Source organism: Tamandua tetradactyla, chromosome 18 (assembly GCF_023851605.1).
Source record: "Tamandua tetradactyla isolate mTamTet1 chromosome 18, mTamTet1.pri, whole genome shotgun sequence".
NCBI classification, from domain to species: Eukaryota; Metazoa; Chordata; class Mammalia; order Pilosa; family Myrmecophagidae; genus Tamandua; species Tamandua tetradactyla.
The window spans coordinates 29,192,320-29,215,448 of NC_135344.1; the positions used below are offsets into that span (position 1 = coordinate 29,192,320).

A 23,129-nucleotide genomic window follows, 5' to 3' on the forward strand; every position below is an offset into this window, starting at 1 on the left:
CAATTGATGAAAGAATATTATTATAATTGCACTGCTAACAATAGTCCGTAGATTACATTAGGGACCATGGTTTGTGTTGTACAGCCCTGTGATTTTTCTATTCTAATTGCATATATACAACCTAAATATTATATCAAGATCCTATAACCTCATTACAAAAATATTCATTAATCTTTAACCAAATCTTTTAAATATCTTCTGTATATATATACACTTAACAAAACCTTTTTTTTTTTAAACCAGGCTATCTAGTCTAATCATGAGTCTATTTTTTTTAGCTTGATTTTCTCTCCCCTTTTCCACTGAAGACTACTCTCAAAATATTTTTTATGATAGCCTTGGGGCCTTGATGAGGAAAGGTGCTTTTGATGGAGAACTGCATTATGCGTAGTTTATGGACAGAGATAAGATTTTGAATTAAAACCCTAATTTAGCTTTTGAAGATGAATACTATATTGCAGGAAATGCTATTGCAGGTCTGCAGCAAGAATGAGGACTACTATCTCCATATCCTGCATGGCCAAGCAATCCAGGAAGGTTCAAGACCTGGCAGCTATTAATAGGACACATTAGAGAAACTGTCCTTATCAACATTCCATATTAGGGAAGAACTGGTTGGAAAGATATCAAAAAAGGAAAGAAAACCAACCTCATTTCATCTCCATTCTTCATTTCCCATTTTATTTTTAATCATATACATCCATTGCCTACAGCATAAGAAATTTTTAGCAATTTACAAATAAACATGCTTATGGAAGACAACTCCGTCTTCATTTTTATTCTCTGTAGGCAAAGTTGGGCTGAATAAAGCATGAGAAATTTACCCAGATTGTCTACCGAAGAGCATTTCTAAACAGAGAACAAATATATTCTCATACTTATATTTTATTAAAGATTAAAATGGCTTGAAAGTATAATAATATATGCCTTGAATTTTTTAATTGTTCCTGTCATTTGTCAAGATTACTATGCCCTTGGTCACAAACTAATGTGAAGACTAAACCTTCCTTGCATCATGTTACAGCATTTTCAGTGTGATATCCTTGGATGGCAGAGACACACATTTCAGAATGCTGATTAATGGTGCCTGAGAATAGACCATACTCTATTAGCCTCTCTGCTGAAGTCTCTGTTCTTTTATGTGTAGGAGGTGACTCCCACTCTCCTTAGGAAACTCTGTGATACCCCAGCAAAAGGGTCCTTTCTCCCTATTACTTGACAGGCCTGTGTAGAGATGTGCACTTTATTGGAGGAAGCAACTCATATGATAGAGAGGCAGAAACTTTCCCCATGGTACAATAAGGTGTGGGTATCCTAAAGGGAGATAGGATGTTGGGGGAGGAAGTAGGTATTCACAGTGTCCTCTGTGGTCAGAGAATCAAGTTCAAGGTTGTTTTAATGACCATTCCAAAGAATCAGATACACCAACTTATATATGTATATAAGTACATAATAATGTAATATCTTTCTAATAACAAATGCTTTTTAATTAACTAGTGATTAATGATTGAGTTTCCTGTAACTCTCTGGCTGGTTGCTGACACAAAAAGACAAACTATAGTAGAAAATGCTACCACACTTGCAAAGATTGAAAGGCTAAATATGAAAGAATGAAGCATGTGGTTACCTGCTTGGGAGCATGACTTGCTATGAAACACTTGTCCATTACCAATGGACTACTGGGAGTTTCCTTAGCTTCAGGACAATAGCTAAGACTTTCTCCCTGTCAAAGTTACATTCTGATGATCTACAGGCTTTACATTTTGAAGTGGCTTTTGTAACTAAAAACTTTAAATTTGAGTACTAGATTACACAATCACTTTTATGACTCTGGTGTTGCTTTAGTTCATTGTGGATTAAATTGCTTATGATAAGTAATTCATATTTGCTTTAGATTAATTGTGAATGTAAGTGGCATGGAAGATGCATGCATATACAATGTTGATTATTGATAAGGGTGGGAAATATCAATATTTCTACATAGTTTAAAATGCATTCAACACATCAGGAACCAACTATATCATATAAGAAATATTTGTTAAAATATTGACTATTATAGAGCTTGACATTATTAGGATAGACAATATTAAACATTCAAAGTAGCACCTTAGAAATAACCCATGTGGGCTCTAAGACATATACCAAATTCCTGACTTTGTTCTCAGTTCTGAAAATCATTTCTCGGATGAGTTTAGGGCACTTAGGGCAGACACTACCAATTGGAATCTAGAATTCATTAAATAATTGATAGTATGGTAATCAATCTTGGCCTGTAAATCTTATGATAACTCTTCTTTCTGTTATTTAATAAATTTGGATGCCTTGAATCATCTTACATCTCTCTGGGATCTCTTAGGTTGGCACACATACTGAGTATAAAATTAATTTGGCATTCATCTACAAATACAGAAGAATTTTCAAAGCATTATCTAGTTACATCTAATTTTCCCACAGAATGAATAACCGGTTTCTTTTTGATTGCTCATTGGAAATGAAACCTGATTTAACATGAAATCCTAAAAATCTGGATAGATGAAAGTGAGTATATTTCCTCTCTGCCATCTTCTAATTCTACTTTATCACTAAGGACTGTTATGCAGACTTCAGCTGAATGCTTGTTAGTTTGTTTTTGCAGATTTTCAGTAACTGAAATTCAGCTTCTGAATAGCTCACTAACCAAAATTCAGAAATCCACCACTTATTAGAATAGCTTTCCTAGAATTGAGACTAAATTGCACAATTACACAAAATGAAGATTACTCTTCCTTTAGGGTGTCAAACAAGTGGATGAAAATGCCAATCATCCATCTGTTTTTAATTTTTCAGTTGTTTACCATTATGTATTTTCAAGTTTTTATCCAGATATATAGGCAGAATGTGATCATAGGCTTAAGACCTAAGTTATCCTCTTTTAGAGTAACACACATCATGCCTTAAATATATATTTAAATGTATCAGACAGGGTCATTCAGATTATTTTCCATTGCTTAATGACAGAGGCTCTTGAAACCATTTGTTCTATAGAAAAACAATACTGTGCTCTAAAATAGAAAGGCTTATATGTAGATTATTTTGATGTAATCACTATTCCTGGTTTTAGTATTTTTATTTATGAAGCAGAACTACTCTTGAGCAGTTATTTTTAATCTTGCAAGCATGTACAGTTGTTTTACAGTAATCATGTGGCAAAACATTTTTTTTCCATTGTTACCCTAGGTCCTTAAAATAAACACTTTAATTTTGTTTGAAATTTTGTCTTACCATATTCAAAATTTCCTTTGGTATAGAGAGACAATAGTTCTTGATAGAAGTTGGAAATAATACGCCATTCATATAATTCAATGCTTTAATATTTTTAATTCTTTACATTAAATGGCTGAAAGTTTCATTATATTTTCACTGGAGCCAACACGTAAGAAATCGGTATAAAATTCCAAAAGGAGTGTAAATGGAAAAAGTCAGTTTAAATATGTCTGCCTTGTACTCATGGCAGAAAATATGATAACACAGTAGATCTTTCTTTGACATGTTGGCTCTGAGCATAAAGTACATATTATCTTTTATACCCGCAATAGTCGTGTTTCCAACATACCCCAAAGTTATTTTATATCAAACTCATGGGAAAAGAAAAGGCAGGAATAAGAAAAGATCAAACCTTTCAGAGTCCTGAAGAGGATGGGATCAGAGAGGGGCCCTACTCCTTTAGCATTTCGTGCTTGAATTCGAAAGTAATACATGGTGTCTAGGTTGAGATCTGTGATTTGATGAGTAAGCCGGTCGCCACTGATGGTTTCCATAATCCAGTCATCGATTGGTATATTCTTGTCCAATGTATAAAACAAGATGTAAGCTGCAGAAATAGATGAATGCAACTTTATTTAGACCCACATGCTGTCATTCTGCTTCCAAACACCCATGTATATCAATGCAATGATTATTGTATATCCACAATCTATAAACTACTAGTATTCAATTTTGCAAGCAATGATTTTTATCAGATTGCCAAGAATTAGATAAGTAATGCTTCAATGTAAAGAATCTGTAAATGGAATAGGCAATTAGAAATAAAAATATCTGCCACATTTAAAACTGCAATCTTTCTGCAGCCTATGACTCCTGATTATTGGTTTGCTCTAATGTACAAGCATGATAAAAAACATAAAATATCGATAATAAGTCTTTATCATTTTCATTGTTGTCCAATAATGAAAATAAGTAACATTTATTTTGGCTTTGGCTAAATTGTAAAAATACAATGAGAAGCATAAAATACCACACATATTTAAAGTGCTATAAAAATAAATGATCATATTTGATTATTGTAATAACTCTGTGAGGTTGGCAGTGGCAGTGTTGCACGCGTCTTTCCACAGATGATGAGGCTGAGCGCATTACCCAAAGAGGCCCAGCTCACTGGTAAAAGGATAAAGATGATATCCTCTACAGCTGTACTAGAAATCTGACTCTCTTTTCTCTAGTCTGATCACATGGGAAAAAAAAAATTATGGATAGGTCAAAGCAATTTAGTTAGTGTCCAAAGTATTCATAATCCATCCTTTGATAGTACCATTTGTTAGGAGGTTTATTACATGAATGCTAGTAGGATACTCCATAGTGATAATCCATATGAACCAAAATAAATCCAGGCATCCTTGTCAGATATTCATATTCTAACATTAGACAAGCTTCTATTTAAAAGCATGAATTCATAAGCTTTATGCTACATTGCCAGGTGAAACTGTGGAGGGACTCACTGTTTATGTCTTCATTGCATAGTGTGGGGCTACCTCCATTTCTGCCAAACTTCTGCAAGGACATCTATATCACATAGACCAAAAGTGTCTCTTGGTCTATCCTTAGGTATTAAATTGATTCTTCGAAAATCCTATTCTTATAAATGATTCTCTTCATTTGATTCACTTATTCCTTCCTCCTGAGTCCCACGTGTCCCATCTGGAATGGGGACCCGCATATATCTTTGCAATGGTTATTTTGCCGGGTTCTATACCTCAAATTCTCTTGCTTCCCAAAACAACCATGCATACTTCCTACATCTCAGTACAAACTCTCAATCCCAGGAAGACTCATCTCCTACTATACCTTCCCCTACACCATGCTCACATCACTCCGCCCTTCTTATAAGAAGGGGATGGAGAGGAAGATGTCAGGATGACTGTTTCCAATATTTGCCATTGCATGGCCCGTGGAGGATTTTGAAAAGATGGGAGTAAGAATATCTAGGCCCATGCAGCTCCAGCATGTGACTCCATCTGGGCCCACAATAATGCATGGTCTTGCCACCTATTACAGGAAATAATATTCATTATTTAGGCAGTTCTGTTGGGTGTTAGACCAAAAGAGGAAGAAGTGGGCATGGGGGCGGTTAGGGAATAAAATGAGGTAACAGTAAAATGCCATGTGGAAATGTATAATACAAGTCAGGATATATGTATTTAGACCTCAGGGCCATGAACTTGGATGGAGATAGAGAATTCAGAGACATCAGTGGGTATCTGCCAGAGCCCTGGCTGTAGTATAGTCATGTTTTCTAGAAAAGTAATAAAGGTTGTAAAAAGCCCTGCCCTCTGGGAAATAACACCTGTGGGACAATTATGAAGCTGAGATGTTCTAGCCTGGGAAGTGGGAAGAAAAAGAAGTTATGTCATTCTACAAAAGTCAAGGGAGACAAGAATTTCAAGAAAGAGGGCGTGGATTACATAATCAAAGTCACAGAAAAGGATGGAGTAATCTTAGCCAGTAGACAGTATTGATAAGGAAGCAATCCCTGAGAGATCTAACTCTTCTATGTATGTATGGCCTGGTTTTAAATAATGTTGGTGTCGCATTAATTTATTCAGACCAAAGTTTCAAAATCTTAGCTGGACATTAAAATCAATTTGGGGAGTTTTTTTTAAAAAAATGCATTTTCATTTTCACCCTAGAACAATGAAATAAAAAGTCAGTTCAAGGGGGTTCAAGGGTAGTTCAGTGTTAGAATTCTCGCATGCTGTGCAGGAGACCTGGGTTTGATTCCTGGCCCATGCACTCCCCTCCCAAACCGCCCCCCCCCAAAAAAGTTTTTCAACAAATGGTACTGCAGTAATGGGATAGTCACATGGAAAAAGAATGAAATGTGACTCCCACTATAAATCATACTAAAAAAAGTCAGTTTGAATCACTGATGATTGGAATATTAGCAAATTAGAGTATAAACAATATGGACCTGTGTTCTAAATCCCAGCTCTGATTCTTCCTGACTATTTGACCTTGAGTAAGTTATTTATCACAGAAATATCTCGCCTTTTCATTTCAAAAAGTAATAATAGGAACATGTGATCACTCAGATTCAAACGACCTTAGCAGAATGACTAGCATATAATAAATGTTTGATACATTTTGAACCATTCTCTTCTGAAACTGCCAGTTTAGTATCAGGGAATTTAGGCTCTGGAGAAGAATCTAAATTCATTCCGGAATCACCTGGAATTATCTGGATTTCTTCTTCTTCCCCTTTTTCATTTAACTTTTATGAAGCACATTTATTTGCAAATTGATGATCTGGGTTCTATGTAAAGCACATTGTAAAGGATTACTGTAGGATAGATGTCAATTTATTTGGAACAATAATAAATAATTTGACTCTGGCATCAGGGACTTTACTCAGCACTTTATTCTTACAATTCTATGGGAGAGGTTGTGTTATTATTCTCATTTTACGGATGAGAAAATGAGGCTCAGGGAGCTTAAATGACTGCTCAGGTATCACCTGCAGAAGCTTAGGGTCTTAACTACCCAACCCCACTTCTGTTAAAATAAGAGACACTGGAAGGCATGGAAATCCAAAGGTAACCTGGGAGCACATTCTTCAAGTAGACAGGCATGAGCCCTGCCACACTGAAAAGGAATTCCTGTTCTTTGCACTTTCCTGAGAATCTGAGGTTAGCAAATCTGGGTCCTCCGCCTGGTGGTCTCTCATTTTGACTCTCCTATCACCCTGTTTTCTGGAAGTATTCAAATGAAAGAATCAAAACAAGCATGGAACAGAAGTTCTCATAAGGGTTCTCAGTGCGTGCTCTCTATTAATTGATTCAAAATAAATCAATGTGATAATCATGCCTTTGATTTTAGGGTGAGGTTTTTAAAGGTAAAAAGTTATCACTCCAAATGCCTTTCTTTTTCCATTAGCAATGAATGGATTTTTACTAAATACATTATATGGACCAGATTCCTGATACATGCATTGTGATTTTAGCAGAAAAATTTCCTTCCTTAGATTAATTGGCATTTCATAATATAGGCCAGATTTCCATTTGTCCCTTATAAAGCAGAATTAAGCTTCCTTTCAGAGCTAAAAACACATTCTGTTAGTTATATTGATCATTTGGGGAGATTTATTTAAGTTAGAGTAGAAAATTGGTTAGTGTGTGATTTATTTTCTCTTATTAAATCCCTTTTGCTTAGACCACATCTATTCTGTTTTTCTCTTAAACTTGTTACCTGCTGGTTTACCATATGCTTATAAATAACTGGTTCTAGCATCATAAAATAGTCATCATGTAAACAAATTAAAATCTACCGAAGTACTGTAACAGAACCAATGAAAATAGCTCATAACATGGAGGGAGGAAAAATGGAAACTGGAGTGAGCTAGCCTGTTTTAAAAGGCCTGGAACACTGACAACTGAGCATATAAGATTTGGGAGATTTTACGTCCCTCTTCTATTTCCATATCTGTCGGCTCAAATGAAAATTCTGTTTGCTATGGTACTAAGAGCAATTTCCTAGAGAAAACAAGTCCTCAACTTAAATTTAAATCACATTTTGAATTTTCACATTATCTTTTCATTTTGCAAAATTCAGAAAGTAACTCACATGAAGTAAGTATTCCTCTGAACTGCAATTTCCATGCTTATCTCGTATCACGGAATGACTGAATTACCTTGTTAATTTATAACAGTGCTATCCACCTCTTGTATGCAAAAAAGAAGAAAAAAGAGTCACTCCTACATGCACCTAACCCAATGGTTCAAGTTAATTAGACTATAATGTGCACATTTTGAATTATACAATATTTTTCATAATAATTATATGCTATGGAGACATCTATTAAATGCCTAAAGTGATCATTTAAATGCAAAAGCCCTGATAGAACTCCATTATATTTTTCATACTAAATTAACATTACAGGCTTCTAATGGATGCTTTAATTAGCCATTGATGTTATCAGCAATATTTGGCAAAATAAAATCTGTCACTGTGAAATATTCATTAAGTTCAATTTCTGTCAGTCAATAGTGCTTCCTGAACCTTATGATTTAAGTGAAAAGCAAGAGCTAAGGGAGAAACTAAAAATCCCCAGACAAACCTCCTTCTTATATTAGATGTCTTTTGTGTTTTGTAATTGCCAAACAACTGGTTTCTCTTTAGTCACCGATGCTCAGAGGCACTCCATTAGGAAGTTGTTCTAAAGCTCCACAGATCGAAAAGCAAAACGTTTACACTAATTTAAATACACATTGTTCATGAAGCAACTGAAATGAAAAGCGCAGCTGTGCGCATATGCGTGCACCCTTAGGAGAACTCCTCCGTCAGTAAGGAACAAAGGGGGATAATCAGAAAGGGTCAGGGAGTCACCTGAGATGCTGAGACGGAAAACCAACACACAAAAGGCCTGAGCTGGATGGGAGGGGAACAGTCGCAGGTCAAGGCAGAACGAGGGTTGGAAATAAAGGCGAGGACTTACCGGTAATTTTCCCATTGGCTTCCAGCGGAGGCTGCCAGCTCACCATGACAGCACGAGGCTTCCCTTCTCGAGTAATGACTGTCAGGTCCTTAGGTGCAGAGGTCGGCGCTGTGAGATAAGACAGAGACAAGGCCTTGTCATTGGAATTGAAAGAAAACAGACACTTGTGGGACTTTTAATCATGATGTTGACACTAGAATCCATCATGATGTGTATTGTATTTATTTTGCTATTAACAATTTAGAGAGAAGAGAATATGTGTGAATATAAGAAAAAGCACAACGATTACTTTCAAGCAGCCTCTATGTTTAAAATGTGAGGATCATTATAGGAATGATGAAATGTATACATATGTCGTGAGATTAATAGCTACATGTCTCCAAGAGATAGAATTCTGTTACAACTGGAGGATGTACAAGTGCAAATGTCACCGAATTATATATTTCTTAAACAGCTAAAAAAAAAAAAAAAATGAATGAGTGCACAGGCTAAAATATCTTGCTTAGGAAACCTGCTAGATAACTTCTAAAAATAAAGGAGCCAAATAATCTATGAGGGGCCTAGTATCATTCATCCATGAAATAAGATAGGCTTTAAACTCTGTCCTTCTTGGGGCTACTTTTCCCACATGTTGTATTCAATGAAATTTTGAATATACTTTACAGGTGGCATGACACCCCAATTCTATGATCCAGTCTCCATTAGTCATCCTTTGCATTAAGGCAGTTTCAGAATATTCCTGGGCTCTATAGTTGGGTTGTGGAAATTTTTCCTTATCTTTACATAGGAACACTTGCGTATCATAACAGTAGGTGGAACTTGGTCATAATTTTGAACTCATCCTCACTCTCAACACTTGCTTTGTCTCTTCGGTTGGTCTGTGGTATAGAATCTAAGTATTATTATCACTTTATTTCCAGTTTTTCTTCCTGCATACAGTTTCAACATGGGGCAGGAAACATCTGCCATACAATTTTCCTTCCAAAGTCCTCATTCTCAAAGCCACTAGGATTCCAGGTTAACTAATGTTAATTGTGATATCATCGCAAGATACTTAATATATTAAAATTTTCCAAAAAAAAAAAGAGATGGAGATGAAGGTAGAGGAGGGGGAGAAGCAAAAGTAGGAAGAGGAGGAGAAAGAAGAGAAAACATACGTCGTGTCAAGTGAATGAAAATCCTGGATCAGAGGCATTCTTGCAAGAAAATTAGATTTGTTTTAGCAAGATAAAAGAAAAAATATTATTTTAAAGAGACGTTATTCTTTTAAAGAGTTAATATAAAATATCATCTAGACCACAGATAGGAAAGTAAATATAGTAACAAAGTGACTTAGATTATTATACAAAGCATAAAAAATAACTTTCAGATTATGGAAGTAATTAAAAGATCTGTCTCCTTAACTTTAGAACAGTCTATTTTCTATTAACTACGTTAAAATTCAAATTGATGTTTATTTAGAAAACAGTCAAATAACGATGATTAGATTGCATCACTGAATCTCTTATGTTATTCAAAAAAGATAAATGACTCTTCAACTTTAGCTGTGAAAATAATACATTCAAGAGTTTGTTTTTAAAAAATTTAACAACTAATCTTTTCCAGGAATTGTGTAAAAAATACGGACTTGACAATTTCAAGGTTTCTTACCAAGTTGAACAGAATACCTCTGGTTTGCTCCTCTCCAATCTCCAGGCTGCTGCCTGGGCTGCTCTTTTGGAAATGGATCATGATACCTCTAGGTTTAACATTCTTCATTGACTGCTCTTCATGTTTTCATTAAAGGTAAATAAATAATAATACATACACAAATACCAGGCCTGCAGGATTGAGACTGCACTTTCTTTTACAATCTCATTTACCTTTATTGTCCCATGGATACTGTGTCCCAATCTGAATTCTCTGTAGGTGTCCCTTGAGCATATCATCTTTCTGATGTCTGCCTGTGTGTTTTTGTGCATGCTGTTCTCTCCCTTTGGAAGGTCTGGATATGTACCTTATGACCCAGCTGGGCCAAAGCTCAAACATCACTTCCTCTGTGAAATTTCCCCTCATTTCTCAAGACATAGGGACCTTGATCTATTTGTTCTGATTTTAATTTGCCCCAAATTACGGGCTTGTGCTTCTCTTGTTACTTCAGGGATTGGGATGACTTCTCTTTTATATGTTTAGTGTTTTTCTCCTTCATTGGACTATAATTCTCTCAAAGATATAGACTGTATTACATTTATCTTATATGCCAAGTGCCAATCCCACTGTCTTACAATTATATATGAATGCTGTTGGAAATCCATAGTTAATCTCTCAGTCCATTGGACAATGCCCTGCCTTTTCTCTGATTCCCAAGCAATTTTTTCCACAACTGAATGTCTTCATTAATTGCATGAATGCAAGGTAACAGTCAAGATTTAAATGGTCTCCAACTATGGAATTCATAGTGGATATATGTTGTCTGAACTGTCCAGCATCCCATCCCATCCTCCTTCTTTAAAGGCGCGCTCAGCTTTTTCTCTTAGAGAACAAGTCCTCTTCTGCTGCAAGTGGGTTTGGCAGTATGATCCATTTTATGGAACTTTATGGTCTTTGTCCCACTCTCTGTTTTAGAATGTGACTCAAGAGATGTCAATCAGAGTCCCCTTCCTAGAAAACTGAATCTTGATACAAGGAAGGAAAATACATGGAGTCAAATCACTGTGAAGGCAGCACCTAGAAGCACCAATAGTTCCCATTTCTAAAGCCTGTGAGTAATGCTGGTTACTGTCCGATTACAAGGCCTGACAATTTGAAGTTATTTTCAATTCCACGAGTTGCTCAATGTCCTTCCAGTTATTCTTATTTTACTTAGGTTAACCAGAGTAAAATAAGGATTCATCACAGGAATAAATTCTTTTATTTCAAGAATTTGCCAGCTACTCTTACTTTCATCATGAGCAATTTCAGCACAAATGCATAACAGTACAGCCCTATATTGTCTTTGTGTTTTTGCAGAATTAGAAGCAAACCCTAAGAGTTATTCCAATCACTTCTCACAGTTATAAAATCTGCAGACACTTGTGAATTACTTCTTGCTTCTCATCATCACCCAGGGATCTCATCCACATGCTATTTACACCTTTGTCCAGATCATTATCTGATTTGACAATCACCCTTTCTACAAACCGCATTTCTAACTGTTAATATCTTTTTATCAGCAATGAGTCTCACCATTGGTTTCCCTACAAGGCTAGGCATTTGATGAGAAATCAATAGGGTGCATTTATCAAGTCAGATGTTGGTGTGCATTTTATGATTATGGAAGTGAAAAATGAACGAATGTGTTTGCTTTAAGAGGAAATTATTACTCTTTCTATTTCACTCAGGGAAGATCAAATTTCCTATTATTTTCATTCCCTTTCAGATAAAAAGGAAGAGAAGGGCTTTGTTCCCCCATAGTACCTAATTCATTCAGATGCTCTTATTCTTCCAGAAGCTGTGAACATTGGCATCTGGGGCAGAATCCTGAGAGGGAGAGTTAATATATGTACAACATGCAAAATAGAAGAATAGGTTATGGGAATTAAATCAGGCCAACTAGAAAACTTATTAAAAAAGGCACTTACAAAAAAGTAAAAATATTCATAGTGAACCCTCTTGGGTTAAGGTAGTGGCCTGACATAAAAATTAGAATTGCCATGCCTTGGGAAAAGTTCTAAAGGAAAGAGAAACTCAACTTATGTAGGGAGAAAAACCTAATCAGTATAGCTTTCTTTTTTTAACTTTGAAAATTTGTGGTGTAGCTACCTCCAAATACGACTTTAAATAACACAAATCAATTAAAAAGCATATTAAACCCTGTATTCTTCATATATGAATTGCTGAACTATAAATGCCAAGTACTTCATATCACTATTAAGATTATAAACTCTACATTTACGAGCCAAAGTAAATGTGCCTGGTCAAATTGACAATGACTTTCATCACCCCTAGATTTGAACTATTTCAGATTGCATAAAGGTTTTCCATTGTGTTGTCCTATTTCCAATGAATTAGCATAACTACCTGGAACCCTCTTCTCACTTCCAGTTGAGGTTATTGTACCTCTTTAAGATTACAGGTGAAATGCAAAATTTCATTTTGCATCTTTTTTTTTTTTTTTTCAAAATAGCAAATACCTAACATGACTGCTATTCAAAGACACAGCTCTACTGGACAGAATTCAGTAGAACGATTTCTGGCTCTTGTTTACCTACCTGGATTCAAAAGAGGATTTTATTCACATCACCCAAGTTAACACTTCAAAGTTAATTGCACAAACCATTGGTGCAATTAACCATTGGAGGTTCATTTCTTTTTCTAGCATGGGGAGAATGCTATTATGTATTGAAGGGTTATGAACTTATAAATACAAAATGATTTATATAGGACAAGGTGTACATATATTATAACTTCCACAGAACCTAGGAAACATTTTTACCAAATTTCAAAGGCAGACATTTGGAAGCTAGCTCTTCTTCACATACCTGCTTCATATGTGGTAGCATGAGCAGTCATACTCCATGTACTTGATCTTCTGTTTTTTGTTACCATGACTGAGAACTCATACATGGTATTTGGTTTGAGCCCCGTTGCTGTGTAACTCAGAGATGTTGTGTCTTCTGACTATACAAGTGGGAAAAAAGCAAAGAAAAAAGGGAAAAGAAAGAACTCGATCAACTTGGTAAATCAAGATATGCAAAAAGACAATAAAAAAAGTCAGCAGTAAAAAGGATTTTATTTCCAAAGAGCAGAAAAGCTAGGGCATAGCACTGAATTTATTTCCTCTATGTCAACTAGTTTATGCTGGCAGATTTTACACCCACAACATGGCCAGTAAAATCAGATGATATAATGTTTCAAAGAGTCAGCTAACTAACACTTTTTCCCAGGTAAGACAATAACCACAGTGATAGGACAAATTCCACTTCCTTCTATGAATTCTATTTTTGCAGTTTTCTGAATTGACTTAAAGTTATTTATAGTAATCAAAATATTTTTCCAGCTGTTTTAATGTTATGTGTTTCACACAGAATTTCATTTTACTTTCTACTGGATGTTTGGTAAGAATGTTAATTTATTAGTGTTGGACTGCTTACCATGATTTATACAAGGCTTTGAGGTAGACACTATTAGTGATTCTGGAATCTATTTCGCTACTATTAAAAATTGGGCCAAAGCAATTTCTGTCATGGTCTTCTTTCTCAATGTGCACTTTATGTTAAACACTTAACTCTGACTGCTAAAGTAAATAGGCCAAGAAAGGGACAACAAAATGGATAAATTTGAAGAGGTTGCACTAGTGTGCAAAGTACTGGGGATATTATTTAAATCATCTGAACCCATTCTTTGTATTTCAAATAACAGGATAAAGGCTTTTTAGTAAAAAGTAAATTATCTGTCTTTGTTGCTTGCCAAAAAGATCTAAACCTCTTTAAAGAAAAAAAGCACACTATCTCCCATGTCGAACTATATTACCCATATGATCAGGCAAATTTGACAGAATTTATGCCTCATAAATATTAACTTATGTCTGATATTTAGACCTTGATCTTCCTCCAGAGTTAAATAATTACTTCTACTGTTATATTTCTTAAATGTATTATATATCTATGTCTAGAAAATCAAAGCAAACTTTTTTCCTTTTCTATGTCCTACCCACTTTCTCCCTGACTACACTGATACAGTATATCCTTTTTATTCTCCTATGAATCCTTCTTACGTTATAACAATGAAAATCCTGTATTTCAGTATAAAATAGTCAATAAATATGTAACATTTGGATGACGACACTGCCAATTCTATTAAGGTGAGGACCTCATAAACATCCATCAGAGCTCTTCTTAAAACATCTTTATAGAAATTGATGTTCTCAATCATCGTAGAAGTACTTTGTAAAACCAGGAAGCTGGAATCCCATCAAATAAAACATAGAGGGGGATGGGCAGCTAGAAACGAATATATTGGGATATAATTTCCAATTTTTGCCCTCCTCCATGGTTACAAATACCATTCTTTAAGCCTTAGAAATGAAAATAGGAGGGCAAATGGGATAATGAAAAATATTTCTGGTAGGAGGGAAGTGCCACACCTTGATAAAACCAGTCTCTTTGAACACAGACATCACTGGCTTGTGAAAGGTCATTAAGTAATACTGTCCTTGTTTGTGTTCTGAAATAACATTTGCATTTTACAAACATCATGAATTTATTGAGTATTCCCCAGAAAGTTGGAGAGTTACTGCTAATCATAAACCTTCAAGCCTAGAAATATTTGGAATATCTGAGCTGATTATTTTTATGAGTATGGAATATGCAAATAGTACTTGAGGCATATTTCTCTGAGGCAGTTTCTTCATCTGTAAAATGGGGACAAACATGGCACTGACCTCACAGCATTATTGAAGGGGGGAAGTAAGTCACCTAAAATATAGGGCCTGGCCCACAGTAAGCATTAAGTACATGTTAGCTACAATTTGTCAAACATTGCTTTATGCTATAAATAATTTAAGGCATGTGTTTTATTCCCTATTTGAGGGCTAAAGTTGAGTCTTGGACAACTTTATATCCTTTGTGACATCCATGCTATGTCTCGTAAACACTAATAAAATAGTCAATAAATTTATTTTGAATGGATAAATGCAAAATATTATATGATTAAATACTTCAATAGCATGGAAATGATAGAAAATTCCTCCATTTTATATGGAAAGTAAATACTGAGACCTGGGCCATCAAAACACGTGTGTCTGGATCATAGCTTGTGTTGGGACTAACGGAAGGAAAAGGCTTCTCCTACGGGAGGAGTCCCAGATGATTCCATTCAGTTATCTGCATTCCAGCTCTAGTTAAATGGCGATTTTCTCTAAAGTTATCATAGACATGCACTCAGAGATACACTTAATATAGGGAGGAATATCCCCGTTGTATAGATGAAAAAAAAATGAGACTGAGAAAGTTAAGTGACATGACAGGGCTGTTGCAAAGCCAACTCTTGAGCCCAGGTTATTGGACATCACATGTATTTTTAACTGCTATCTTGTGCATGCTCTGCATACCTCATAAAGCTGTGGTGGGACGTGTCATGAAATAATATATATGACAGTGATTTGAAAGTATAAAATGTAAAATCAAAGGATTTATAACTATTATTTATAAAATTTAAAAGGATTATTTTTCTTTCCATTGGGCCAGATATGTTCCACATTTATCTTTGCCATCCATTCTTACCAAGTCTCTCCTCCTAATCCATTGTACAGAGTAGAGTGTGGGGGGGAGGAAGGGGGTGGGGATAATGTATTAGTAATTGAAAGCCTCAGGTCCAGGGATATGATGGGGAAAGGAACAGTTTCTTTTTTCTATTCTCAAACTTCAATCCATGAAAGAAATAAATCACTCCTTGCAGAGGATAGTTATGGGGCTGGGTCTCACTTTATAGACATTATTTGTGAGACTCAACAATTCGGTGTCTGCTATATTAACTATTCAACTGAAATAATTTACCTTAAGAAATTTTGGAACTCAAACTGCTCTGCAGAGAGCAATCATTGTTCTTCAGAACAGTGCACATTCTGGCAAAATAGCCATGGCCATTCTGTAAAATGAATGCCCTAAAAATGTAGTAATTATGGGCATAAAACTTTTTAAAGTGGTGAAAGTAGTCTTTCTAAAGTAAACTTAGAAGTGGGTAATCTATATAGATAGATTGTTTTTGTTTTTCCTTAATGCTCTCATGTATGTCATTGGTCATCTTATCTGATAATGTTATCTTTATTTATAGTTCTGCTGAGTCTTAAACCTAATACTATAAGGAGATGGATAGGGTACTTATAACAGATCTTATATCAATGATGCTATTTGGACTTGCCTGGAGAGTTTTTCCAAATATCTGAAATAGCAGGACAGCTATACAAAATAACTTTGATTTTTGAATGGTTTCAGCTAAAAAACTGATTTATGATGAAACATGAATTTTATGCAGTTTAAAAGTTGAAAGAGACTAGAAGCATATCAAGCATGGCTACAGGAAGACTTATAGAATTATTGGTGGGATTTTTCTGTATTTCTAAGGTCTTTGGAATAAGACATTCCCAAAGGATATTTTCATATCTCTCCCTCCAAATCACCACTGGCTTGGGTCTAGATTAAGAAAGATGGGAGGATGAAGAAGTTAAGGTGCCAGAGTTGAACTATTTGATTACTCTGTTGTTGGGTGGTGTTTATGCTCTGATTTTCAAAACTGCCTTCTTTACCCCCAATCATCCTCTTGTGACACATTAAGTTTTAACTGTGCTTCTATGTACTATCTCACTCCGATAATTTATACTTTTTTTTTTTTCAACTATAACTGGCACTGAGTGCTCATTCTAAAAGTATATGCAATATGTTAAGAAACATCAACTCAACTGAGTTATCTTTCAAAATAAACTGCCTCTATGATCTAGCACAGTTCTAGGTACATGGTGGGTGCTTGATGATTACTTGTTGATCTTTTCATTTAGTCTATGGTTGTGTATTTCCTGTACACAGTAACATTGTGGCAGCCTTAGGAGGTGACACCATTATTTCAGTAGGTAACTATTTCTTAGACTTGCTGAGGCTGCCAGTAGAGACTTGAAAGTGATGATGGCAGTGCTCAAACATGCATCTCTAAAGAGCTCTTGGGGAGGTGGTCAGATGATCCGGTGATGGGGAAAAAGAGGAACTGGTTTGATTTCTATTAGCTGAACTGGAGTATGGATTGTGTGGGGTGTTTGTGGTTTTTTTGATTTACCACAAGAGGGTGTTTTTAGGCTTCACAAGGAAGCAGGTGTTAATGGCTTAGAGTATTTCTAAGGATGTTATAGTTGTTTTTTGAATTATCCTAAAGACTTCCATCCCCAATCACTTTCTCTGTGAGTCCCTGTGAGGTTAACAATTGTCTTTGGCATCAATCTAGATTCCAACTGAAAAGAAAGATACTAAAATCTATCCAAAAATTAAAAAGTGGAATTCTGTTATTTTCAGAGAAAACCGACATTTCCTTGTCAGAATCAAATTATTTAAACAAACCCAGAATCTGGTAGAATTTGAAGAAAATTTTGCACCTCTTGATATTTTTCTGCCTTGCCTTAAAATTGTTTCCTATGACCTACTCACTCCCGTGCTAATTTTGGATGTGGAGTTATTGAAATACTTTTTTTTTCATGTAGTATCTCTGTAGCAAAATGACTCATGACAGTCCAGGAAGTATTTAAAACAATGCATTAGACAAATGACAGTTCATTTTAAATAGCATGCTATCAGTTCAGTTAGAACTTCACCTTATACTTCGCACTTGCAGAAAAGCTGGTCCTCCACCGGACAGTGTAAAGCCGCACCTCGGACGTTTTTTGGTTCTTAGGGACAGAGTTGTCTGCCCAGCTGACCCTCACAGCCTCGTGCGTAAGAGCCACAGCCTGTACACCTACTGGTGGGAGCATGGGGGTGGAGATATCTGGGACCGAGGTGGGGAAATCATCAAGCAAAGGATAATAATCAACTGGGTCAGTGGGATCTGGGTTAAAAACCCATCAAATGATACAAACAAAGAAATGCATAAATAAAAGTTAAAAAAAACATATCAGTGGTAACACATCACAATGAGTTAAGTGCATGGCAATAATGATGAAAGGGAACATGAGAAGAACAGAAAAAAATGCAATTAATTCAATCAGAAAACACATTCAAAATAGTATTTCTATTTTAAGAAAAATAACCATTTTCATTAATTCCTTCATTTCCTTAGAGTGGCTTTATCAAAGTGGTTGTCAGTTATATAGTTACAGAGTCCATTTCTTCTTGAAATGCACATTGTTTCTTAAAGATCTAGTATAGAATTTATAGTTTCATTATAGATAACTCAAAACAATAAGAAAATAGCTCTCTTAGGGATGTTTGATTTATTTCCACCTGCACATGTCTACATGACACCTGTATTGTTTTTCTCCTCTTGCTCTAACTTGATTTAGCTTCTTTAATGCTTGCATTGCTGTTAGTTTATATCTGCATAAATAGTTTTTAGGTATGAAATTAACAACAATAAAGAATAAAACACCTTGAGGTTGATGGTAGCCTGTTTATGGTTGGAACTCCACAAAGCTAGAGTGACAAGGTCCATGTGACTCAATTACATATGTAACAATTAGATTTTCATAGCACCTGGTGGGGCAGGTTTTCATACATGGGAATCCTTGGAGAAAGATTAAACATGTCTTATTTTACCCACACTCATGCAGAATACTTAGCTAGGGCTTTAGTCTTTTAAGACTTTCTTGTATCCTACATTCCTAGATCTGAAATTTCAGATTCAATAGAGACACCTTAAGTATTGAATGAAGAGCAGAATTAACTACCTACAGACTGATAGAGTTTGCAGAGAGTGAACATATGCATTAGTCCGTAGCATAAGCAGAATCTGCACAACTGTGTATGTTTTCCCCAAATCCTATAGAACAATCATGATATTCTGGGGATGTCAGGGTTGAAGAAGCTACTTTGTGACCATAGTAATATAGTCCAATTTTTAGTTTTTTATTTTATACCTAAGACATTTAAATTTGTAAATTTCACCTTTAAATTATGCCATTGGTACAAACGCTAATGAAAATTGAGACTGGACAACACAGCTCTCAGACGGTGTATACAATGACAGCAGGGGAGACGAGACCCTATAAGGTGTAGGGTGCCTGTGTCATGTACAGGCAGTTCATTTTTTTTAAACAGCTCAGTTCAAAGCACAGCAGCCGCTGCGTGGTTTTGATGAGTACTTCACTTTGTCCACTGCATTTCAAACACCTATCATCTATTCATCACTTTGGTTTTCCAATGAATTATTTAGTAGATTACTTATCTGTGGTCTTTGGAGCAAAAAATAACACCCCCCCCCAAAAAAAAAAAATAAATAAACAGAACAAAAGAAAAGGATCTTAAAAAAAAGAGGGAGAGGAAGAAAAACGTGAGTTTAAAATTTAATGACAGAGCTTTGGCTCTCCGTATTTCCTTTGATGTCTCTTTTTATTAAAGGCACCTTCAAACCCAAATGGATTTATGAAATGATGAAGGGGGAACTGAAATCACTGCAGCCTCCTGGAAGATTCTAGTTATTCATCAGGTGGGTGTATCTGGGGATCATGTTTTTGCCTTACTTAAATCATTTCTGTACCTAGCTGATTTTCCAAAACAGGGCTTTACACATGAACAAAGCCTGCTTTAATCCACTTATATAAATGGATTATCCTATTTGTTGATTGTTTGTTTAACCCAGTTTTGCTGGTGAATGTATATTAGCTGCATAATTTTTCAGCTATATAAGGCTACAAGAGCAAATTTTCTACTCCAAGAAATTGTCATTCACAATCACATTTATGGATTTTAGAATAGTATATATTTCATGACTTGTTTTACTTTCTTGAAGTCAGTTCCAGAATGCGCCTCTCAAATTTCCAACAAAGCCATTGTTTGGTAGCTTCCTATGAACTTATATAATTCAGAAATTTCTACCCTTGGCCACATTTTCCCTGCCTACTTTAGGAATTTTTTTTCTTTTTTTTAAGGCAGGACTTGCCAATCTACTTGCTCTTTTCTCTAGAGCTATGCTAATACCATAGTTACTTGTTACAAGGATTCTTTATATTTCAATTAATTAAAATGAAACAAAATTTAAAATCCAGTTCTTCTGTCACATTAATCAATTTCAGATATGCATGGCTTACTGTATTGGACAGTGTGGATACAGAGTATTTCCACCAAAGAAGAAAGAAAGTTCTATTGAGAGGTTCTACTCTAAATGCGTATGTGCTACATACACTGCCAGTTGTTCTCTTGGGTCAGAAATGGTTTGAGGTGTTGCATTAACAGCAATCACGTGCTGCTAAAAAATGTTTTCAGGTTTTTTTCCTGCATTTCCTCTTCCTGGATGCCTTATATGCTACTGATATTCAGTTGGTATATTAAAGAGAGAAATAAGTAAATAAAGCTTATATAGGCTCAAATCTTTTGCTAAAAAGAGAAATATTTTCAATGTCAAATGGGTTTTGATAAGAGCCCACGAACTTTCAGTCAATATACTAACCTCGAAAGTGTGACTTTAACAATAACTACACAATGTTACATTTGGATTTCACATCATTAGAACATTGGTAAAACAGTTGCAAATAAACAAAACAGCACACTTCATTATTCTCTGGCCCTTCCTTCTTTCCTGCCCTAGGTTCAAGATGTCTGGTTCCTGGAACACAAAAAATAAAAGGCTCTATAGCAAGAATGCAGCTCTGAGCCCACTTGACCTGTTGAAACTTTTGGCAACTCTAATCTGATAAACTCAATAGAAGTTAAGACTCCAGAGCACACCAGCATATGAGCAGTACTGAAGGTGGGAAGCATTTCAGCCTGATGCTTATTCTGGCTTGATACATTTATTTTGCCTCTGATTAACTCTTTTTTTTTTTACTTCAAGCTGGATGTTTTTCTAAGACTGCTCATGGGAATGCTGTTCAGAAGCTCAGAAAGATCAAATAGCTTCTTGTGATGGAGTTTCTCCCAGAACCTTCACCTTCGATTCTGTTTGCCATTTGTTCTCTGATGTACAGAAACACAATATATAGTCATACACAGGAAAAATCTTTTTCTGTATATGAAAAAATATATATATTTTTTTCCTTTGGAAAGGCCTAGTTTTATTCATTCCTCTTTAATCCCTCACTGGCTTTCCTTATTTCTTGTCTCCTCACATGAATTTCCAAATTTTTACATCCTTTCACTTCTCAGCTCCATTACCCATAGAGTCATAACAGAAAAAAAAACTGTCTTATGGATCACTAGCATTTTAGAAATCACTCTGAGAATACCATATGCCGAGAATTAAAGACTGGCCACAAATGCTAAAGGAAAACAAATTGATAAAACCACAAATGTTTCTTTCTGAGCAGCTTCCCTCCAGTTTATCTGAATTTCACTACCTCTACAACCCCTTCTATGAAAAAAAAAAAACTGTTTTCATTTGTCACCTCAGTTACCCTTCCTTGTCAGCGTCCATTGTGGTAAGTGAATAGGAGTTAACAAATAAAAGACTGAACATAATAAAACCCGGTGTGGCCTCAGACAAGCTCAAAGTCACCATGTCAATGAGTTGACCTCATCATCTTTCACCATGGAAGGAAAGGGGTGGCTTACTGAATAAAAATGCTTGGAAACAATGGCGCAGTCAAAGTGACCCACCATCTCTCTAACAAGTTCCCCATTAGCAGAGTAGGAGACTAAGGGGAAATGAAAGCCTCAGACACCCACTCAAGTTATCTCAGAGTTTCCATCCTGGGCTTCTATTTGATTCATCTCTCTGTGTTTGGAGACAGCATACTTGATGTTGATGTAAATATTTTTTTTAGGATAATACTTCTTTACTTACCCTTTCAGGCAATCTTGAACCCTTGTGGTAACATAATAAAAGCTATATATTCTTTTCACAGATAAAAGTATATATTGTTGTGAATCCCAAATTTTGTATACCACTTTAGATAGATCATAGATCTTGAAATCAGTGGGAAAAGATTCAAGAAGACTCCAGAATAGTAACTTTGCCGTAGAAGACACTCTGTCTGAAATCAGTAAAATGATGATATTTTCTGAAAACCATCAGAAGGATTCACGTAACCACTGTGTATTCTCACAGCAATTTATGAATGGGTCTTACGGGGTTTTGGAGCAAAGTACACATGGTTCATGTCAATTTGGACAAAAGCAGGAGTCTAGGATCCCACAATTTATTTTAGGCCACTAACTCTTACTTCTCAGGACTTCTTGCTCAGGCATTCAGTAAATTTTCATGTGCTCTGGGTGCCCACTATCAAATCCTACTTTCACTCTCCTTATTCTCATTAAGGTGAAAGTAGAGGATAAACTAAATGAAGTCTGCAGATTGTAGGTTTGGGGATCAAAGTCTTAATTAAAGAAATGGAACCCTTGGGTTTTGCTTTCACATTTCAGATGTAAACCTGGCAAACTTGTGGCTTTCCAGTGACCCTCAACAGCCCCCACAGAAGCATTACTAATTCTATTTTAGACTAAGATCTGTCTTGTTAACACATTCCTCCATGAGATTTACTCCATGAGTGAATCTACCCTCACCTTCTCCTTCATCCTTTCCTCAGTTCCTTGGTTGCTTTTCTCTTATGTGGTGCCTGTAGATACAGTCCAACTCACCCAACTCAAACAAGGGAAGCCCTTGAAGCAGCTAATCACTTTAAAGTCCAGAAGCCCTGAGCATGGTCGGGTGACCTTTAGGTCCAAGTTTGGAAGAAGCCTCCTGTGTGACCCACCCTGCTCCAATGCATCCCCAGGGGACCAGTTCATCCTTATCT

General features: G+C 35.7%; 1 protein-coding gene across 1 annotated transcript in view; it reads right to left on the reverse strand.

Moving 5' to 3' along the window:
* LOC143662401 (netrin receptor DCC-like) overlaps positions 1-23,129 on the reverse strand; it is a 294,187-nt gene that overhangs the window by 46,498 nt on the left and 224,560 nt on the right. The window contains exons 11-14 of the mRNA XM_077136090.1: positions 18,057-18,229; positions 13,243-13,381; positions 8,744-8,851; positions 3,656-3,850 (exon numbers count right to left, since the gene is read on the reverse strand). Coding sequence (XP_076992205.1) covers positions 3,656-3,850; positions 8,744-8,851; positions 13,243-13,381; positions 18,057-18,229 — 615 coding nt within the window. The remainder of the gene's footprint in view (positions 1-3,655; positions 3,851-8,743; positions 8,852-13,242; positions 13,382-18,056; positions 18,230-23,129) is intronic.